Genomic DNA, 19,345 nt, shown 5'->3' with positions numbered 1-19,345 from the left:
TTGCAGGTGCCTGCTGAAAGGTTTTCATGAATTTTTCAACACTGACAATAAAGTCACTTTAACCCCTCGTTCTGTATGGGGGACAGTTTATTGGTGGCTGCTGGCTTTTTACAGTGGAGATCTTCTTTAAGTGTTTCTTACTTTATATAAACAGTCCACTGAATAATTCAAAGCTAAGCCTCTTAAAGAAATACAAAAAATATATATAACAAATGCGTCAAAAGCTTCACTCTTTTCCTCATTGCACAGAAGTCCTGTAGGCCCATTTCACATAATTAAACATGAGCAGATGCACAGCCAGCACTTCTGTCATGTGCTTCCCAGGTCTGAGCTCATTCACAGAAGAGACAACTTCCTCCACAGCAGGGAATACTTGAATAGGCAGCCAGTATGCAGTGCAGTGCAGACTTAGAAAACATAACTTTGCTCTCTTTGGCTTGATTTGTTCCTGTGACAAAACCTGGCAACCTGCCTTTATACCACTGAATGTTCTTCCAGTCTGTGAAGGAAGAAAGGAAAATGTGGGGGCGGGGGAGGAAAAACTAATACTGAGGGACATGAAAGTGCTTTTACAATAGAGTCTGTATTCTCTGTAACCCGTCGTGTTATTCCAGTGGCTTCTTATGTGATCAAACTTTTAACTAGGACCCTCTCTCTCTCTCCTCTCCAGCGTTTGACTTGCAGAGGTTTCGGCGCACTGGCCCGGCTCAGAGACGCATCCTCTCTTTCTCTCTGCGTCCTGGCCGCCCGCCCGCCATGCCCTCGGCCCCCTCCGTCCACCCTCTGGAGAAGGACCCCCTGCTTCAGTAGGATGCTGGCTTGCACTCGCTTCCACCAGCCCGCCGCTCCGCCCGCGCCTCTCGCCATCAGCCCGTCCGTCCGCCAGGGCCGCCGCTCTCCACCATGAAGGATGAGGTCATCAACAACAACGCGCTGGCCTGGCTCGTCTGCTCCGGGGTCTCCATCCTGGCCAACACCTGGGGGATCCTGAGCGTGAGCGCCAAGCAGAAGAAATGGAAGCCCCTGGAGTTCCTCATCTGCACGCTGGCCGGCACGCACATCCTCAACATGGGCATCCCCATCACCATGTACTCGGTCATCCAGCTGCGGCGCCAGCACTCCAGCTACGAGTGGAACGAGGGGCTTTGCAAAGTCTTCGTCTCCACCTTCTACACCCTGACCCTGGTCACGTGCTTCTCCGTCACCTCCCTCTCCTACCACCGGATGTGGATGGTGCGCTGGCCGGTCAACTACAGGTATGGGTAAGAGCGTGTGTCACTACTACTACTCTGTGTGTCGACGCCTGTGTGCAGTGTGGCCGTGTCTGCCATTTCCCTTGCCGGGTCTCCACCCCCCGCCCCGTCTCCTGTCCCGTCTCCTGTCCCATCTCCTAGCTTGCGGGCAGCAGAAAAGTAACCGTACAATGGGCTATAATAACCGAGCATTAGGGACTGGGACTGCCATATTGTGAAATGCAACGGCTTTGGTCCACCTTGAAAGATCCTATATAAAATGACATTGGATATGAACAACGCAAACAAAAACGTATTATTGTGCTAATCTTTGGACCACAGTGCTGCTGAAACCCAGTCCTCATCTATTTCTTCACACCTGGAACAATTACATGGTGATCAATTAGGCAGGTGATTGTTCAATTAAGTTAGTTATCGATCATTTGGTATAAAAAATTAAGTAACCTATTCAGGTCTTTCCCAGAGTTCCTTTAATTGAACAAGTTATTTGCTTAATTGATCAATAACTTCCTAGTCTTTCTAAATGAGCGGCAATACTGACTGGACAGGTTCTCTCCTGGAGTGTGTTTGGGCAGCACAGCAGTACAGGGTACAGGTTAGGACTACTCGACAGGAAATGAGGTGAACAATTTTAATAAGATATGTTTGGAGTGTGAGCATATAAAAAAAAAAAAACGATGATCTGATCTTCCACAGTGGGACTGTACTGCCGAGATACATTTAATGACATGGACAGCATGATTTACAGCTACGGGTAACGGGAAACGACTTGTGTTAGCTGGATAGAATGTGAACGACGGCTTCCCTTGCATTCCCTTTCCCCATCAAGAACAACGACCCGACAGAAAAAGCACAGTCCTGTTCGGGTCCAGTTAATAAGATCGTATTTCTGCCTCTCACCTCCCCTCAACCCACCTATTTCCCCAATCTCCTCCCTAGTCCCTCCCTTTCTCTCCTCACCCCCGTGTACGACACAGCACCATGGCCTTGTGATTCACGGACACTGTGAGATTATTTTTACATTTCCATTGAAACTACAAAGAAACAGCTTCTCAGGGGCCTTGTGAAAGCTAGTCTGAAATGCTGGAGATGCTTTCATCCAACATTTATAGTTCGGTGAGCACAAAAGCAGGTAGACAGTTAGGACATGGATGGTACAATACAATGCTGATGTGCACGTATCTAATTCTCTATAATCATGACAAAGCTGTAACACAGTCTTACTAGCTCCTTTTTTTACTGCTTCTATTTAATGTAACCGCCTGTACTCTTGTAGGTTGAAATTTCCAAGTTCAATCAAACAATTATCCAATTAGCTTGGCAGTTCCGGCAATCCCAAGTTAGAAGTGTGCTTTTTAGGAACACAGTTGGTCCAGGATTACACAACTGGAGCAACTGCAATATAACGCCGTGCTTTGGAGTCTGCTCAATAATGCATTATACATCTTAAGAAGAGGAAATTATTTCTCTGGTCTCCCAGTGTCCTCCAGTTACAGACCATGTTGGCAAATCTGTTCGTGGATGATCAAATCAGTCCTACAGTCCTGCATATCGTGTAGCTATCATTCGATTGGAAACCGATTAACCACATGGTCAAATGGTTATTATGAAAAGTAAACAATTGGATCTATTTATAAGTAAGAAGGAGCACTGTTGTAAACCTGCTGTGACACTAGAAGGATTGTCTTGATCACCCTGCTGTTAGTGACTGCTCTGTCTAGTGCTGTCCCCTTGTTTTTGAGTTTTGTTCGTGTGCTCGTGTTTTTGAGCTAATTTTGATAGCGTCTCGCAGGAGTGCGCTGGCAGAACATGAAGCCGTTACCACCCCGCCACACTGGTGACACGAAGTGCAAATCAAAACGAATGACTCCCTGTAGAAAAAGGCGGCTGTCGGTTATCTTCTCTCTAAAACCATACGTTACCTGATAAGGATTTAGTGGGTGGATTTTGGAAGACTTCTGTGCAAAACCCCTAAGCAAAATACTTTATCTCAGCCCCTTTGCATCCTGGGAAGATAATTAAATATCTGGATTGCAGAATATGTGTTAGACAATAGACAGTTTGCTGTGCTCTTGTATGTGTAATTGCCAGTTTGATCTTCATTTAAAGGTCCTTGTCCGTCATCCTCAGTCCGAGCTCTTGGATAGAAGGTCCAGTATTTCATGGACCTTCTTCAGCCCAGCCACCTTACCTTTCAGCAGCAGTGACATCTTCAAAAGCAATCACTTCCTCGACAATTTGTTTCTTAAGGACATTTTTTTTCTAGAAAATGTATTCTAATTTAAAAACTGAAAATGTAATTAACATAACTAAACGCACATTTGAATCACAATAATTTAATTTAAATCATGTTTGCACTTTAATATGCTTATGATTGGCCTTAGTTAATTAGTTAGTGGCACAGTAAGTGCACCTATTTTAATAAGAAAGGAAAAATGAAGCAACGAAGGACAAGTTAAATGAGAAATCCTCTCCGTCTATCTTAATGCACTAAATTTCGCTGCTCACTGTCACTGTAAGCAATCATTCATATTTTTCTAGTCAAGCGAATTGTAAATGCTCTTATATGACATCACACTTTTATAGCAGATGGACTCTATGCATGCTCAGTTTCGAGCATTTGAGAAACAGGAGACCCCGGGATCACTAACGTACCACCCTACTGCACAAACTCAGCAGAGGAATCGCTTACAGACACATTTTCTAAACAGAGGCAACACAGGAGAGTGTGTAAGAGCACACAAACAGAGAGAGTGACAAGAAAATAGCAGGACAAAGCTGATCGAAAAATTGTATGAATCACAACACGACCAGGAATAAACACCTGCTTTTGTGTCTATTTTAAAGCATGACAAATAAACAGAAACACAGTACTACTTCATAAACTCTCTGTTTTTTTGTCTCTTTCCTTTGTTTGAAATGTTTTCTGTATGAACTGGATATTATATTGCAAATAGAGATGGAAGAAAATATCTCAGTGTTTATCAAAATGAGATCTGGCCCAGCTTTAGCAGGTCTGCTATAGTTTACCTCCCTATGAGTCATGCATCCCCTTTTCTGAGCACACCTTTCACCTACAGATTTTACATAGAGGAAAGCAAGATGGTACCTGGGGACAATGGGAGAATAGTAGCCTTCATCCCTGATCCCTCCGAGGCAAACAAATTCAGAACAATTGAGGAGATCTTATCAGTCTTCCCGCAATGAAAATGACAGAGGAGTTGGTGGGTAGGAGGAGGAAATAGAGATGAGAAAATCAATGAGAAGGGCAGAGTCTACCTACAGCATAAATATGATAGTTTCCCAGCTTTACATGGTTTGGTTGCAAGAAGTAGTTATTGTTTTTTTGTTGTACACAGGAGCAATCCCTTTGCAAAACACCAACATGTTTCAATTTACTGAAGGTCACGTTAGACAAGCCGGAGTAAAGAGCCGGTATTTATTCTCGTGTAAATCGGTCAATGCTCGGCTGCTCGTGTGTGACTTGAGTGTTTCTGCTGTGCTCTACAAGGCACTGGGACCCAATTGGTGAACGTGCATGAACCCAGCTTTTACCTAAAACATTGTCTGGCAGATTTCAAGCCAATATGGTTCCAAAAAAGCATGGGAGGAAAGTGAGGGCTGACAAATCCCACGTTCTATGTCCACAGATGTTATATATACAGTATATACAGCTCTGGAAAAAATTTAGACCACTTAACATTGATTTCTGAACTTGGAGTGGTCTCTTAATTGTATATATATACACACACACACACACTAAAAGTACTCTTTCACACCCTGACCCTTCAGAGAAAATCTAGTGCATCATCACACCACAAAGTTTCCATCTTTGCCCTTCACAATAAAATTGACCGTTTTCTCTTTACTTAACCTTAGATGACACCGATTTGCCCTGTTAAAAGACAGTGGGTGTTCTGAACTGGTACCTAAGTTATAAATTATTGTCTGTATATAAAAACAACAAGGAATAATAGAATACCTTTTCAGAATATATATATATATATATATATATATATATATATATATATATATATATATATATATATATATATATATATATATATATAAAATGGGAACAAACAAACAGTGCTTTTTCTATACCTCTCATGCTCAAGATGATGAAGCAAATGTAAGAAAAAACACGAACTTCTTGTTTTGCATGGTTGACCTTTTATGCGAGAGCTGGCAGTCAGTTCCCCTGGGCTACTCCTGCAGCCGGCTGCCAGACAGGCTATTGGTTATACAAAAACACATGCAAACGTTTCAGGGGGATGTTCAGCTCTATATGGTAAAACGAATTATTAAAAGAAAGTGGAATTGCCTCATGGACCTCAGAAAATAACTGCCAAATCACTGAAACTGTGGTTGTGTTGCAGCTTTAGAAATGAATACAAAAATGAAGAGCTCAGAAGAGGATAAACAAAATCCCTTGACCATCTATTATCTCATTAGATGCGTATCTAATAGGAGACGTTCTTCGCAACAACACTGCGGGACACTCTTCTGCCGTGACTCTTCGGTGCATTTGAAAATGAAAAGAAAAAGGACTTATTGTTCCAGCTGCAAGATAGGATCTATCAGACAACAAAGCAAGAGAAGCAATCAAAAGAATTAGATCAACAAAGCTGTATATTCTAATAGACTTTAATCTGAAATTAACAGTTGACAGCCAAACAAAACCCAAATCACAGAGGCTGTGCCTTTTAATCTCCACTCGGGACAGACTCTGCTCAAGGGCATTTGAAAACGAGCTCATGAGGCACTTATTGATATTGTCTACGCTCCTGAAGGGATAATTTAAGTTTTGTTATCCAGCACAGCTTATTCATACAACACAGAACATAAGAACATAAGAAAGTTTACAAATGAGAGGAGGCCATTCGACCCATCTTGCAACTACAAGTTCGCCCTTAAATGTGGGAAGTTAGTCAGTGGACCATAGATGTAAGTGAAGTAAAAGAGTTCCTTCAAGTAACAACCTTCTCTCTCCCCCCTTTCTCTCCGTTTTCACTCCCACGCCCAGGTTAAGCAATACCAAGAAGCAAGCCGTCCACACGGTCATGGGCATCTGGATGGTGTCCTTCATCCTGTCCACGCTGCCAGCGGTGGGCTGGCACGACACCACCGAGCGCTTCTACACGCGTGACTGCCGCTTCATCGTGACAGAGATCGGCCTGGGCTTCGGCGTGTGTTTCCTGCTGCTGATCAGTGGCAGCGTGGTCATGGGAGTGGTCTGCATCGGCATCGCCCTCTTCCAGACCTTCTCCATGCAGACGGGCCACAACGTGGACAAAAACAAGTTCAACGTGCCCACCATCGTGGTGGAGGACGCTCAGGGCAAGAGGAGGTCTTCGATCGACGGCTCCGAGCCCATCAAGACTTCCCTGCAAATCACCTATTTGATCAGTGGAATAGTTTTTATCTATGATTTTTTAACCGGATTCCCCATTCTGGTAAGTGTTGGTCCATTTTGTTATCGGTCTTTTGGAAAATGCCAGTTTTAAGGAAAATATAGAGTAGAGATTAGCATCACAGGGGCTCTGACTAAATGAATAGCTTGTAGGAACCAATTTGAAGAATAAATATCCCTGCATAGGATGTCAGAGGCAGTTACTTCTTGCACACAAATGGACGTCAGATTGCATTCGGATGGGGCAGAACAGCTTTGAAAATGAGCAGTTTCTCAATTTACCCAGAATTTATCTGCTTTACGAGAAGACTGTCAATACTGTGAGTGGCTTTATGCAGAGAAGGTGCGTTCTGTGAAAAACTGGGGTAGCTTTTCTCAAACTGCGCACACATGTATCCATTTGTTTAGATAGAACAGATTAATATCAAAAACAGCGGCTTTCAGTGCCGGCCTCGGATCGAGACTCCCATGTTAATGTCTTTGAGGATCAGTCCACTAACAGTCGCTTTCGCCGAGTACTTAGGAAGTCTTTGTTACTGTGTCAGCTGAGGCTTACAGGAAAGAAGTGTCAAAAGTGCAGCTGTGAGTTGGCTAAGCCCTTTATAAAAAAGCATCCCGCTCACGTAGTAAACAGCTTCAGTTCAGACATCTGACGTTTCCGCCCTCCTCAATTATCACTGTGCTTGTGTGCTGCGTTGGAGGAAGCCTGAATGCTACAACTGAATTATTAGTCTTTTGTAACAGAAAATATTTATCTTTACCTCGTTGAACCCAAGCATTGTAACTTTATGTGGAAGCCTGGTGACTACGTCTGGGAAAACTCAAACATTTCTTTTAAAAGCCTATTTCTATGTGAGCACAGTTTAAACTTCACAAATCTTTCATGCTATAGAAGAGACAACATTTTGCATATATTTATTTCCTTTTGGAGAGTTTGTACATTCCCAATCATTACATCTGAAGACAGAGGAAACCCAATGGTGCCACCTATTAGATTTATTGAAGTTGCCTCCTATTAAATACTCAGTGGATGTGAGATAGTTTTTCTTTTCAGCCCAGAGCTTGGATTTTCCATTAGCTTGTATTCACTTCAGGTCATGGATTGGATTGTTTAAACTCAATAATCCCTCTTGACACATTTCTACCTATTCTAAAAGCTTTTTAATTGTTTGTAGGCTTTTAATGACCTTATCGGTGTGTATCCAGAAGAGTTGGCCGTCATTAGCTGCTCACTAATTTAGCAGTCCGCTTACTTCATTGAGCTGTGCTTGTGGCCACTGTGTGTTGATGTCACTCACCTGCTTTTCTCAAGACTGGATTTATGTAGAATTAGAAAATACCAAGATTAGTTTATTAACGGGTTCATAGACCTGTTGATGTTGTTATTTTGCGGTAATCTGTGTTAGCAGACGGCTGAGTTTTCCCTTTATGAATATGTACAGTAACAACAGAAGGGTCTACAGGTTCGAGGGGTGCACTCTATGCTTGGGTTTATATTTGCTTTGCAGTATTGCCCAAAACAGTCAGAGAGGCAGCAATATTTATCACACACCATTACCTAAAAGGGCTCAGGTTTGGTTTGACTTGAATCACTGGAAGTCAAGCAGAAAAATCCACGAACCGACATTTCACAGCTGAAAAATACAAAATTGCTAGGAATGTTGCCAGTAATTAAATTGGCAGGTTTTCATTACAAATAAGGGACTGGCAAATAAATGACTAGGTCGTATTGGCAGCAAGCACTGTTGGCCATAATTGCCAAGTGTAAATCCACCCCGAGATATTATTTCAATAGGATTGTTTTTCGCTGGTTGGTATATATTAAGCACTTTATTTCTATTTCTGGGCGGCAGTGGTGATGCATTACTGATACAAGACTGATTCATAAGGATAGAGGATAGTAAAATATTCAGCAGTGTTGGGAGCTTTCTCCATTAACAAAATAGACGTTACTCTCTGAATGGGGCATCTCAGTGAGGGGTACACCTTCACGCCATGCTCTGCAGCTCCTGCACTGATAGGCGCCGAGTCTCGTTGTGGCTGACCTCATTCTGGCCTCCCTGTCCAAACACTGCGTTCGCTCTCGAAGCACACTCAGGGCCGTGAATTGCATGATTCATGCGATAAGTCTCTTCTATCGAGGCTCGCGGTTGTAACTAGGTTATTTCGGATTATTTCTCAACTCACCGATTCTGTCTGCTTGACTTGCTAGGAAGGGGGCTTTTAAGCACTGATGGGTCATGTGGCCCTTACATTTTAATGCCTGAGTTGCAGGGGTGCTTCGTTTTCTTACACACCAGCCACCAAGCTTGTGATTTTGTGGGGGGGGACTAGAGCACTTCAGACCACGTTAGGCAGAGATGACCTCCGGAGGGATTCTCACACGTCTCCGGAGAGACCAGCGCGGTTGATGAAGGGTGCCGTGCAAGAGAAAAGCCATCACGTTCGGCGCGTACTCCAGAGACATTCAATGAAGCGTTTTTGTTTTGTTTTTTTCAATGTACCGTTCCCATTGAATCTAATGTCAGGATGCAAACTAGGTCAGCTTAAGAGAGCATTTTTAATTCAGTGTGGAAGGCAGTATCTATGCAACGGCCACTGCTTTGGAGTTATTGATCAGACCGGGAGGGCGTAAAAAAACACTCAGAGGACTGGAAAACATGCGGTTTGGAGAGAGAGAGAGAGAGAGAGAGAGAGAGAGAGAGAGCGCTGAATTAGGTTACTAGCACAAAGCAAGCTGTGTGGAAGACCATTCAACTGTGAGGGCAGCATCCACAGACCTAATGCACGGTCTATTGTTTTGGAATTGCACTTTTCGGTGTTATTAAACGGTGACAGTCATGTAACTCTTCAACAGCCATTGTTCCATGGTTATACACACCATTGTTGAATGGTTATGTGCACCATTGCCTGAAGCTTGGGCTTTTCTTCTGCACAGGTTTAGAAACACTATACAAGTTGGTTCACATCAGTAGTATTTAGAGTGAGAGAGAGAGAGAGAGAGAGAGAGAGAGAGAGAGAGAGAGAGAGAGAGAGATTAAAACGCTTTGGTTCAGCTAAAGCAGTACATTGTTTGTATAGCCTTTCATTGGGCTAAATAACACTGACACGTCACAACACAGTCAACATAGCTTATGTTGGACGACTCCAACGAAAACATTTCCTATGAATGACATTAAGAGGGCCATTAAACTGTTAAAACCTTGGTTGGAATAAATCAATAGCCACACAGGAGAGGGAGACTGGGAGACTGAGATTCACACCTGCCCTTTTATCTTGCTGTCAGTGGTCACAACGTTTCTCAATAAACTCATCTGGGAGCCATTAGCAATACATTTTGAGCCTGTAATTTTAAGTGTCCAGTATCTGGCAGGAGCAGAAAACACATTTCACCATGTCGATTAAAATGAATTGCACAGTTATTGGTGAACGATCATCGCGAGCCAGGTGTCGGGGGAAGTTTGTGTCAGGGGAAAAGGTGGTCAATATGGTGCCTCAGACTGGCACATTTGCATTCCACAAGATTTGTAGGTCTTTTTTTCCCCTCTCTCAGCGACTCTGGCATGATTTCATCGTCAGGCCGGGCCCATGTGCCAAAGCTTGCCCTCCCTTAGTGGCACGGGACGAGAGTTCGAATCGGAGCCTGACACCTGGGCTAGTCTACCAAGTGGGCTGTCAGACAGGCCTGTTAAAGCCTCCCTCGGCTTGGCAGACAGGTCCTCCAGCTTGTCACTTATTGTCCTGTCTGAGACTCCGGAGGAGCCGGAGGCAGTAACGGATCGGGGCTTGGGAGCAGGCGGCTTCGCTCCTCGCGCAGATGTGTCAGCCTGGCGGGTTTGTTCAGTTTTCAGCAGCTGCGACACACCTTGCCCAACGTCATTGGACTCGCAGTGGGTTCAGCTGCATTGTTCAGGAGCTCTTGTAAAGTGTCACATGGTTGTCTACTCTTTTCCTAGAACACAAGTCTGATTTGCAGGCCTTTCCAGGAAGATTTCAACTTGGACTCCTGCCTTTCTGTGACTAGAACTAGACAAGTCCAGAAGCTCATATTCTCCCACTGAATGTTAAGAAACTCTTTGCGTAGAATAAATCTATCACAATGACATTCTTTGTGCATTTTTTTCTGCACAGACCGTTTTCTTTTCTATTAAATGTCAGTGACTTAAGTGGCATAGGGTGCTGGTGAAGTTCTTCACAGTAATTATATGACAACAGCCAGACATTTTGTATTGCTTTTTGCCACATTGCGATTTCCCTGTGGCACAAGCCTCCAGCACATGCAGAAATGTACCTCTGTGCTGCCTCTGTCATCTCCGATGTGTTAATACGAGACATTCGCTTTCCACCCATCTGGTTTCCATAGTAACCCTCGGAGCACTGTCTCTGAGCTTTTCAGATGCAAAAAGCTAATGAGGCGTGCAAGCCTAGCATCAAACATGGAACAGTTAGCCTAATCCTTGCTTTCCAAGTCACATCGCCATCTCCCATATTCCTCCATATTGCATGCAAACAGCGTGTGCAGTGTGTGAAAGAAACACCGTGGCACACATCCCTTCATCATTGCCCGCAGAAAGAACTTCCGAGTGTGTCCGCTTTTACATACGTGGGTGTGTGTCAGCTCCGGCCACAATGTGTGCCTGACATACAGAAGCATTTAGTTGCGCCAGGTGCTTGGCACACAGAACGATTTCTCTGCACGTTAGTCTTGTGGTTTATGGGAGCTGATCTCTGGATCAGGCATGCAATGTAGGCAAGGACCTCTTCTGCATCCTAGGAAACTTTAGGAAGCTGCAGCAGGATCTTCTGCCTGATAGGCCGTCCCTAAATGGAGCGGATACCGGTGCCAAGGGCTGCGGTGACCATGGCTTGGGTGTGCGGGAATGTGTTTTTCCAGCAGCATTAGATCAATGGGTGAAGACTTTAAACTGTGGCAGTATCGATCAGCTGATGCCAGGGGCAGTGTTCGATTTAATAAACGCACAGTTAAAAAACTAATGGCTTGAACAGCAAGGCAATGCCCCGGACTAAATCTGGAGCATCTCTTTAGTGCACAGTAGGAGGTGCTGCCTTGATCGCCGGTAACACAACTCTGCGTTTTGACCTTATTCCCACAATAGCAAAACACTTTGAAGATTGTGCCTTCGATCTGGCATGACACAAAGATCTTCAGCTTCTTCAGCTGTCACTTACATTTTCCTGTTAGTCTATCCATGAAAGAGTTAACTCGAAGAAAAGCTAGAATCCCTGGAAAATGTTTTCAGTCGTCTGGGTTGTTGTGAATCTACTTTTTGTGTCATTATTATAAATTATGGTTATGAATGTTACTTTCAAGTATTGTAACTTGTTTATTTTAATAATATGCATATTATTGCCTTCAGTTGCTCATCTGAATTCCCACCACTATATATCTGCAGTATAAAGATATTTTCTACATTTTTAATCCAGGGCATTCCTTCTACTCTTCTATTAGATTGCCTTTCTCTGCAGTTCATTAAAATGGGGTCTTGTCAGTGCCATGGTTTTCTATAACAATGTATAACTTCCAGTTGGTCCTCTCTGTAATAAGTGGTTGCAAAGAGATATTCAGCTGATTTTCTGTTACAAGGCCAGATTACGATTGAATAAACGTTAGCACATTTCCTCTACTACACTGTAAAACAGGTTTCAAATGAACCAGAATTTGGGAAAATAATTAAACGAAGTGTCAAAACCTAGAGAGAATTCTGCCATGGCCAAATTAATCGCTCTTTACTCTGGTTACAAGTCATTTATTTACCAACACCCTCTAACATCTCAAAAGGAAATGATCAAATTAACCTTTTGTTAGCTGGAGGGGAGAGAAGCAATCACACGTTAATTAATCCAAAATTAATATTGATGCACATTAGCTCTATTAAAGTAATGATGCTCCGACATTTCCCTTGGGAACGGAAAATTAACTGAATTGCTATTAAATAGAGGTTTGTAATCAGGAAAGAAGCAGGGTATCCTGCTCGATACAATCCTGTCAGAGTTAAGTGGGGTTGGAAAATGGATGGCTCTTTTGAACGAGGTCCAGCGGAGGAAGATGTTCTGCATCAGCAATAACTTTAAACCCACAGTCATTTGGCCGGGAAACTAGTCACTGCAGACAAAAGCACAATATCCATTACTGATGCTAGAATATGGATGTCTGGTTTGCTTGTCAGGTATTCTGTTAGAAATCTGTATTGGATTTAACAGACAGAGTTAATCATTTTTAGAAAACCACTTTTTCACAGACGTTGCATGGCATTATATAGTACTGCATAAACTGTACTGCCACTGCCGCAGTGAGGGGTTTCATGCTAGTAATCATAGGTATTTCACCTTCATATAGCTAAGGGACTGAATAACGTTCTGCTTCACCAGCCTAGGGGCAATAGAAGATAAAACAATGAATAGAAAAAACGTGTCCCAACGGTACGTGCAAGTCAGTGCTTTCAGTTGTAAAATATAGAGAGTCTGCTCTCAACGGTTACAATGCACTGGAGGATTCAAAGACAATTTTCTGTTTTATAACCTCCAATTAACATTTTTTTAAAATAATATTGATGTAATTTCTGGTCTTCTTTAAATCACCTCCATCCAGCAAGAGCAGGGACTTGGCATCATTGAAAACAAATGATTGAAAGTTTCTGCCATGCCCGTGTGAATGCGGCACATATGGCTTACGTGTTCACTCTCGATAATTTCAGCCGTAATAAGCCGTTTAAATGCATGGGAAATTACATCTGATTCGGTGTTTTACTTTTGAAGTGTCTTTTCCAGAGAGTTATGGGAGATATCAACGCTTACTCTACACAAAACTTTTTTATACATCAAACAAAATCATGCTTAACTGAGTGGAATATTTAGGTTAATAATTCAATTCCAGGTTCATACTCCTATTTCATACATAAATTAAAGAAAAGACAGCGCTGCGTGTGCCATGAATACTATTATTTCCAGGGGTCATGACCCACCATTGTATGATAGGTTGAACAGCTTTCTGATCAATAGGCAAAGTGTTCAATAAAGTAAATTAAAAAAACAATTGCCAGAGATAAGAAGAGATTGTGTGTATATGCTTGTATGTGTATCGCCTGCACTCCGCTCTGAGATGTTTTAAAACAGGACATTTACCAGCAAACTTGATCTAAAAAGGGATTGTTTGCTTTCACAGCCCATTCTGTTGGGTGCACATACAATATTGCTATGGGTCGTGAACACAAAAGCTTCTTTATCCACAGACAAATTACTTGGAAATATTTTTTTCTGGAGAGACTTAAAAAACCACAAAATTCTAAATTGGAGATCTGCCCAGAACTACAGAGAAAATAAACGTCTTTGCTTGGGAATATTTCTCCTTTAATTAGCTTTGATTTGGAGCTCATTTCCATTCTGATCCCAGAGGTTCTGACTGTAAAGTACAAACTGCAGTGTGAACTTAAAGATCTAAAGCTAATGAGAGAGATTAGAAGTAATGGATTTCATTCCCTTGCCAAACAATAGCCATTAATTCACATTAATGTTGTCACTTCCTTTTTGTTCTAAAAGACTTAGTGGAAATCCTGGTATATTCACATGACAATTAATAAAAGTATTACACACACACACACACACACACACACACACACACACACACACAAACACACATTAGCGTCATTTCAGTGCTATTTTGCTGTGTTGCTATTATACTGCTGTTGCTGTTATGGGAAATGCTGTCTGACCAAACACACACTGGACAAAAATATTCTAAAATAAAATTCATACTTCTGAATTCTATATACAACTGACCTGTGCAACTCACACTTGCCTCAGACTTGACTTTGAAAAGCCCAGAGTCTCTAGTGGTCCTTTTCCTTTAAGCGAGAGGTTTGTTATAACTGTGTCTATTTTTGCCACAATAAAACAAACACGCGAGTAACTGAAGGACGTAGGAATGTGACATTACAGCATCACGAACATGTAGTCTTCTCTCATGCAGTGGCTATGCTGTTGCCAAATGGATCATTCATGATATGGAACGTTTTCCCTGGGTTAAAACGATGGCTGACTGATTCTCTGTCTGGTTTAGACAAATGCACTGTGTTCACTCTCTTGAAAAAGGGCTACTGCGATAATCAATTATATATATTTTGAGCAGAGTACATTGATATGCCGTTGAGTAATCATAATGCATTGAGCACCGCACTGTAGTCAAGTGTCTGCAGGAATGGTTTCACACGCCCTGCTCCCTTCTCTTCCAGGTGGTGAGCTTTGCCAGTCTCAAGTACGACCGCTCCTACAGTTGGATGGTCCTGTGTGTGTTGTGGTGCTCCATTGCCCAGTCCATCCTGCTCCCCATGTTCCTGTGGGCCTGCGATCGGTACCGGGCCGACGTCAAGATGGTGTGGGAGAAGTGCGTGGCCATGATGTCCAACGATGACGTGGACGAAGGTAAGTGGACAGGAACCTCAAGAACGCGATCTAGATCTGGGGGGAGGGGGGGTATTTCTGAGCAGACCCCAGTGTTTGTCTTGTCTTGTCGTGCACATTCAAAACATCTTCAGCTCTTCCTGGTGAACCCAAGCAGTTTTGATAGAAGAGTCGTCTTCAGTGCTTCATGTGCAGCATAAAATATCTTTCATCATGAGAAAGAACATGTTATCTCATAATAAAACACACAAAAAACATTTGACTCTCTTTGGAGTCCTCCAAACTCCAAATAGAAAAACAATAGTATCTTACCAAGCCCACTAAAGTATCTAAAGATTGGTCAACTCAAAAGCATTTCTCCTAATTGGCCAGGTTAATTAACAACCATGTTGTTATCATTATCATCTCTCACCTTGTTTCCAGGCTGGGGTTGTCATGTATACAACAGCTCAGTTATATGAAGGTTGTTTATTGCTAACAAAGCCAATATTTTGACTTGCATGCAAAGCTTAATGCCTGTGCAAATAGCCAATGTCATCCTTCCATCCAGCAACCAGGCTCACATTTGCCTCTAGCTCAACATTTTACACCGTACTTGAATTCATATACATTTTATAGCTTGTAGTTTAAACTGTTTTATTTGACAGGTGATATGTAAAATAAGTAGCTCTGGATATTTTTTTGTTCAGTGTTGTGTGTGGTCTCAGCTCAGTCCAGTGTTTCAAACCATATGGTCCTTTATCGCTCAAACTGGGTTGGGTTACTGCTGTAATACATGTAGCCGATCAGAATAATGTCCAGTTTGTTTTCCATGAGCGATCTGTAGACCTCCGAAGTCATGATTGTCAGTCAGACTGTTGAACAAATCTGAATACTTAGTCTATTAATGTCAGGGCCATTGTGGAAGAAGTTGTATCTTATTGTGTGGAATTTAAATTTTTAAGCGAACCAAAAACAAAAAGAAAAAAGAAAACATGAATTGTTTCTTTTATCTATACGTCTGTCTGTCTGTCTGTCTGTGTATTTGAGCAGTTTTTTTTAAATTCTGATATATATGCTTTCTGCATTTGCAGAAAACAGCCAGGATGGAGGAATTCATCCGGACTTAATATATGACAGACCATATGACTATAGCTCTGCAGCCGATATCATGACGGTAGACCGTATTGCCAAGTATGAATTCTCCACTTTAGAAAGGGGGGTCTCCCAGGCTTATCCAATGAGAGAACTACAGGAAGATAAAATGCAGTATTTGCAGGTATATTTCCATTGATCTTTTCTTTATCATAAACTTAAAAACCTATACATTTGTTGTAGTGGTACGACAGCCTTTATTTACAGCAAACAATGTGCATGTATAACAATAGCCCTCCCTTAACTTCCAAATTATGTTGCCTTTTGCTGGTTTCATTTTACATTAAGGAATGTTTGCTAAACCACTTGTATTTGGTGGGGCAATCAGAAACTGAATATGACAGCATCCATTCTACTTAAGCAATTAAGTGCGGTGTTGCACAGTCTTATGCATTTTCTGGCTTGCTAATGCTTTGCAAATATGACCAACAACAGTTTCCACTTCCACTCAAGGTATGTGTTTTTGGAGGTCTTGCAATGATCTTACAAGCTGGGATGTCAAGTTTTAACATGCATGCTGCTTATAAGAAATGGGGGCTGCAAAAGTCAACCGGCCATTTTTGTGGTGCTAGATCTGCAATGGGGGCAGCAAAACATTGGGGAACTATGAAAGACACTAAAATCAACTGTAGAAACATGATGATCTCCCATATTTGATCCATTCATAAAAATTCAAATCAGCTTGGACTGCTCAAAGCTTTGATTGCAATAAAATACATCCATGAACAAATATCTTGAAACATTCATACTTTATACAGCATCAAACCTGGTCTCTGGTAGAATATTACAATGCTCCTCTCACCCTATAAATCCTACAACAGGGGTTTCCAAATCCAGGCTTTCCAAAGCTGCTATCCAGAGAATAATTTAGATACCCTGATATAATCAACTGCTTAAGTCATGACCCAGGCTGATTGTATATACATTTGCTAAATTAATTGTGTTCATTTAAAGAAAGTAGGATTGAGGAAAAAACTCAAAGACCCTGCAGCACTTCAGGACTGGGTTCAAACCCCTGCTTTAGGATTTTCACAACCCCAGCTGAGCCAGTTATGGCTGTACTGACCACCTGTTTTCAAGGCATTCACCGATGTGCTGCCGTTGCACCATTTCATTGCCCAAAATCAGTAAACTAAATTATGCGACGTACAATTTGAGATGGCAATGCAGAAACAATCAAATCGTATAGAGGTCCTGAACGATTTGGCAATGTAATCCTTTTAAGGAAGTCTGCACAGTGATGAATGGCTTGCAGGTGCTGTATCGCCAAAGCTCTCAGTCCATCAGTAATAATGGCTATGGAGTGGTGATGTTGCCAGTCTTTCACTTGGGCTTCCACCTACCAGGTTTATTCACTTAATATTTGTATCTCTGCCTGTTGCACCACAAAATGGCCACCTGACTCTGCTATTGATGTTTCCCCAACTCCCCTTGTGTATATTGAAATGTAAGTAGATAAAAACATGTGTGTATACACTGCGGTGTTACGTGTGAGGGTGAAATTATACATGTCAAGGGAAGCACTGAAACAGAAACGGGTACAGTAGCTATCATTTCACAGCATCAATCCATTCATTCATACAGGTTCATTGCTAAGGTTTTAGGAAAGCCAGCCAGCACATTTTAAATAATAATAATCTGTTTGTAATAATCTCTGTTTGGCAGGATTTGAAATCACCACACAGTGGTGCAGGTTATAATCCGGCTTGTTTTTGTTTACAAATAGTTATAATTAAGGATATTTACAAATATTTAAAGTCATGAAAAATTCTAATCAATTTCCCCTAGCGATTGTGAGCAACATAACCATGTGTTCACGTGTATATTCTTAATTATGTGCAAACACTTAGACTGGGGTTGTACTGCCTGCAATTCCTAATATATTTCTCAATGTGAAGAGACCCACACAGTATTAAAAACAGAATTACATTTTATCTTTGCCAAACAGGAAAAATAAAAAAACTAGACAAAGTAAAAGAAAAACTGGCAATGTAGGAGTAAGAAGAATATAGATTATACAAAATAAACACTAATTCAGACAAAATCATGAGTTATCTATGATATTCAGTGTATTGCATCAACTTCATACTTAATATTGTATGAATGGCAGTATAGTCTGTAGGATGGAGAGCTTGTTGAATTCTGTATTCTGCATCACGGCCGCAATCTCCCATTTTACATCATCCTCACTCTCTGTCATGTCAGTGCTTTGCTGCCTTCTGCAGGAATCACTTTACATCAACAGCTACTGTATCTTCAGATATCTGTCTTTCCATCAGACATGCGTTTACTTATTTAAGAGAACTGCTATAGGGGGATATACTGGTGCCAAGCTTGTTATGTACGTTTTGCTTATCTTAGTGGCATTTTCTTGCTAAAAGCCTATATTATGTTTCTCTTATATAGTTCTCAGAACAGTGTGAAATGTGAGTATCACTTTACAGTAGTAGATCAGTATTTGATTATTTACAATTTACAATATTTGAATATGACCTTATTAACAATCTAGGGTAGTGTTATTTCATGTCAAACATAGCTTTACCTTAAAGGAGTTTTTAAATTACAGAGTGCCTTGAATGACATAGATATACTTTGAGAGTGAGACAGAAAATTATACTTCAAAAGCATCAGTCTGTGCTTGTTATATGAAGTAGTTGTGGAGCCCTGGAGGGGACATGAAGTAAATAGATATATATCGTGGGAATTATTTATTATATCGTGGTAATGATATTATATCACGGGAACTATATGTGGAACTACATAATTTGTAGTTTTCCCTATTACCTCCCATCCACATCTCCACTCCACAGTGAATTCACGGTCAAAATCAGAGTTATGTTCAAACATAACCATATTACTTTTCAGTTTGTACGTCTACAGTTAGGCACATCCTACTGCTATGAACAAAGGATGGATATGTTTTTACGGACATAAACAATATGATGTAATCGATTTAATGTGAATATGCTCAACGTGGCTTACTGTACTTAAAATGTAGCCTTTTATCCAAAATATAAATTACAAGACTGGCACTGTTCAAACTGTTACACAAAAGATTGGATGTTTAATGTGATATTAAAAGCATAACTGTCTTTTCTAAGCCCTATTGTAGCCAAGCATGAATTAC

General features: G+C 41.5%; 1 protein-coding gene across 1 annotated transcript in view; it reads left to right on the top strand.

Annotated features, from left to right (window-relative positions):
- gpr153 (G protein-coupled receptor 153) overlaps positions 1 to 19,345 on the top strand; it is a 38,584-nt gene that overhangs the window by 13,981 nt on the left and 5,258 nt on the right. The window contains exons 2-5 of the mRNA XM_066691002.1: positions 671 to 1,256; positions 6,280 to 6,709; positions 14,916 to 15,105; positions 16,158 to 16,342. Coding sequence (XP_066547099.1) covers positions 904 to 1,256; positions 6,280 to 6,709; positions 14,916 to 15,105; positions 16,158 to 16,342 — 1,158 coding nt within the window. The 5' untranslated portion in view covers positions 671 to 903. The remainder of the gene's footprint in view (positions 1 to 670; positions 1,257 to 6,279; positions 6,710 to 14,915; positions 15,106 to 16,157; positions 16,343 to 19,345) is intronic.

This window comes from Amia ocellicauda, chromosome 18, assembly GCF_036373705.1.
Source record: "Amia ocellicauda isolate fAmiCal2 chromosome 18, fAmiCal2.hap1, whole genome shotgun sequence".
NCBI classification, from domain to species: domain Eukaryota; kingdom Metazoa; phylum Chordata; class Actinopteri; order Amiiformes; family Amiidae; genus Amia; species Amia ocellicauda.
This window is presented reverse-complemented; position numbering and strand designations above follow the sequence as displayed.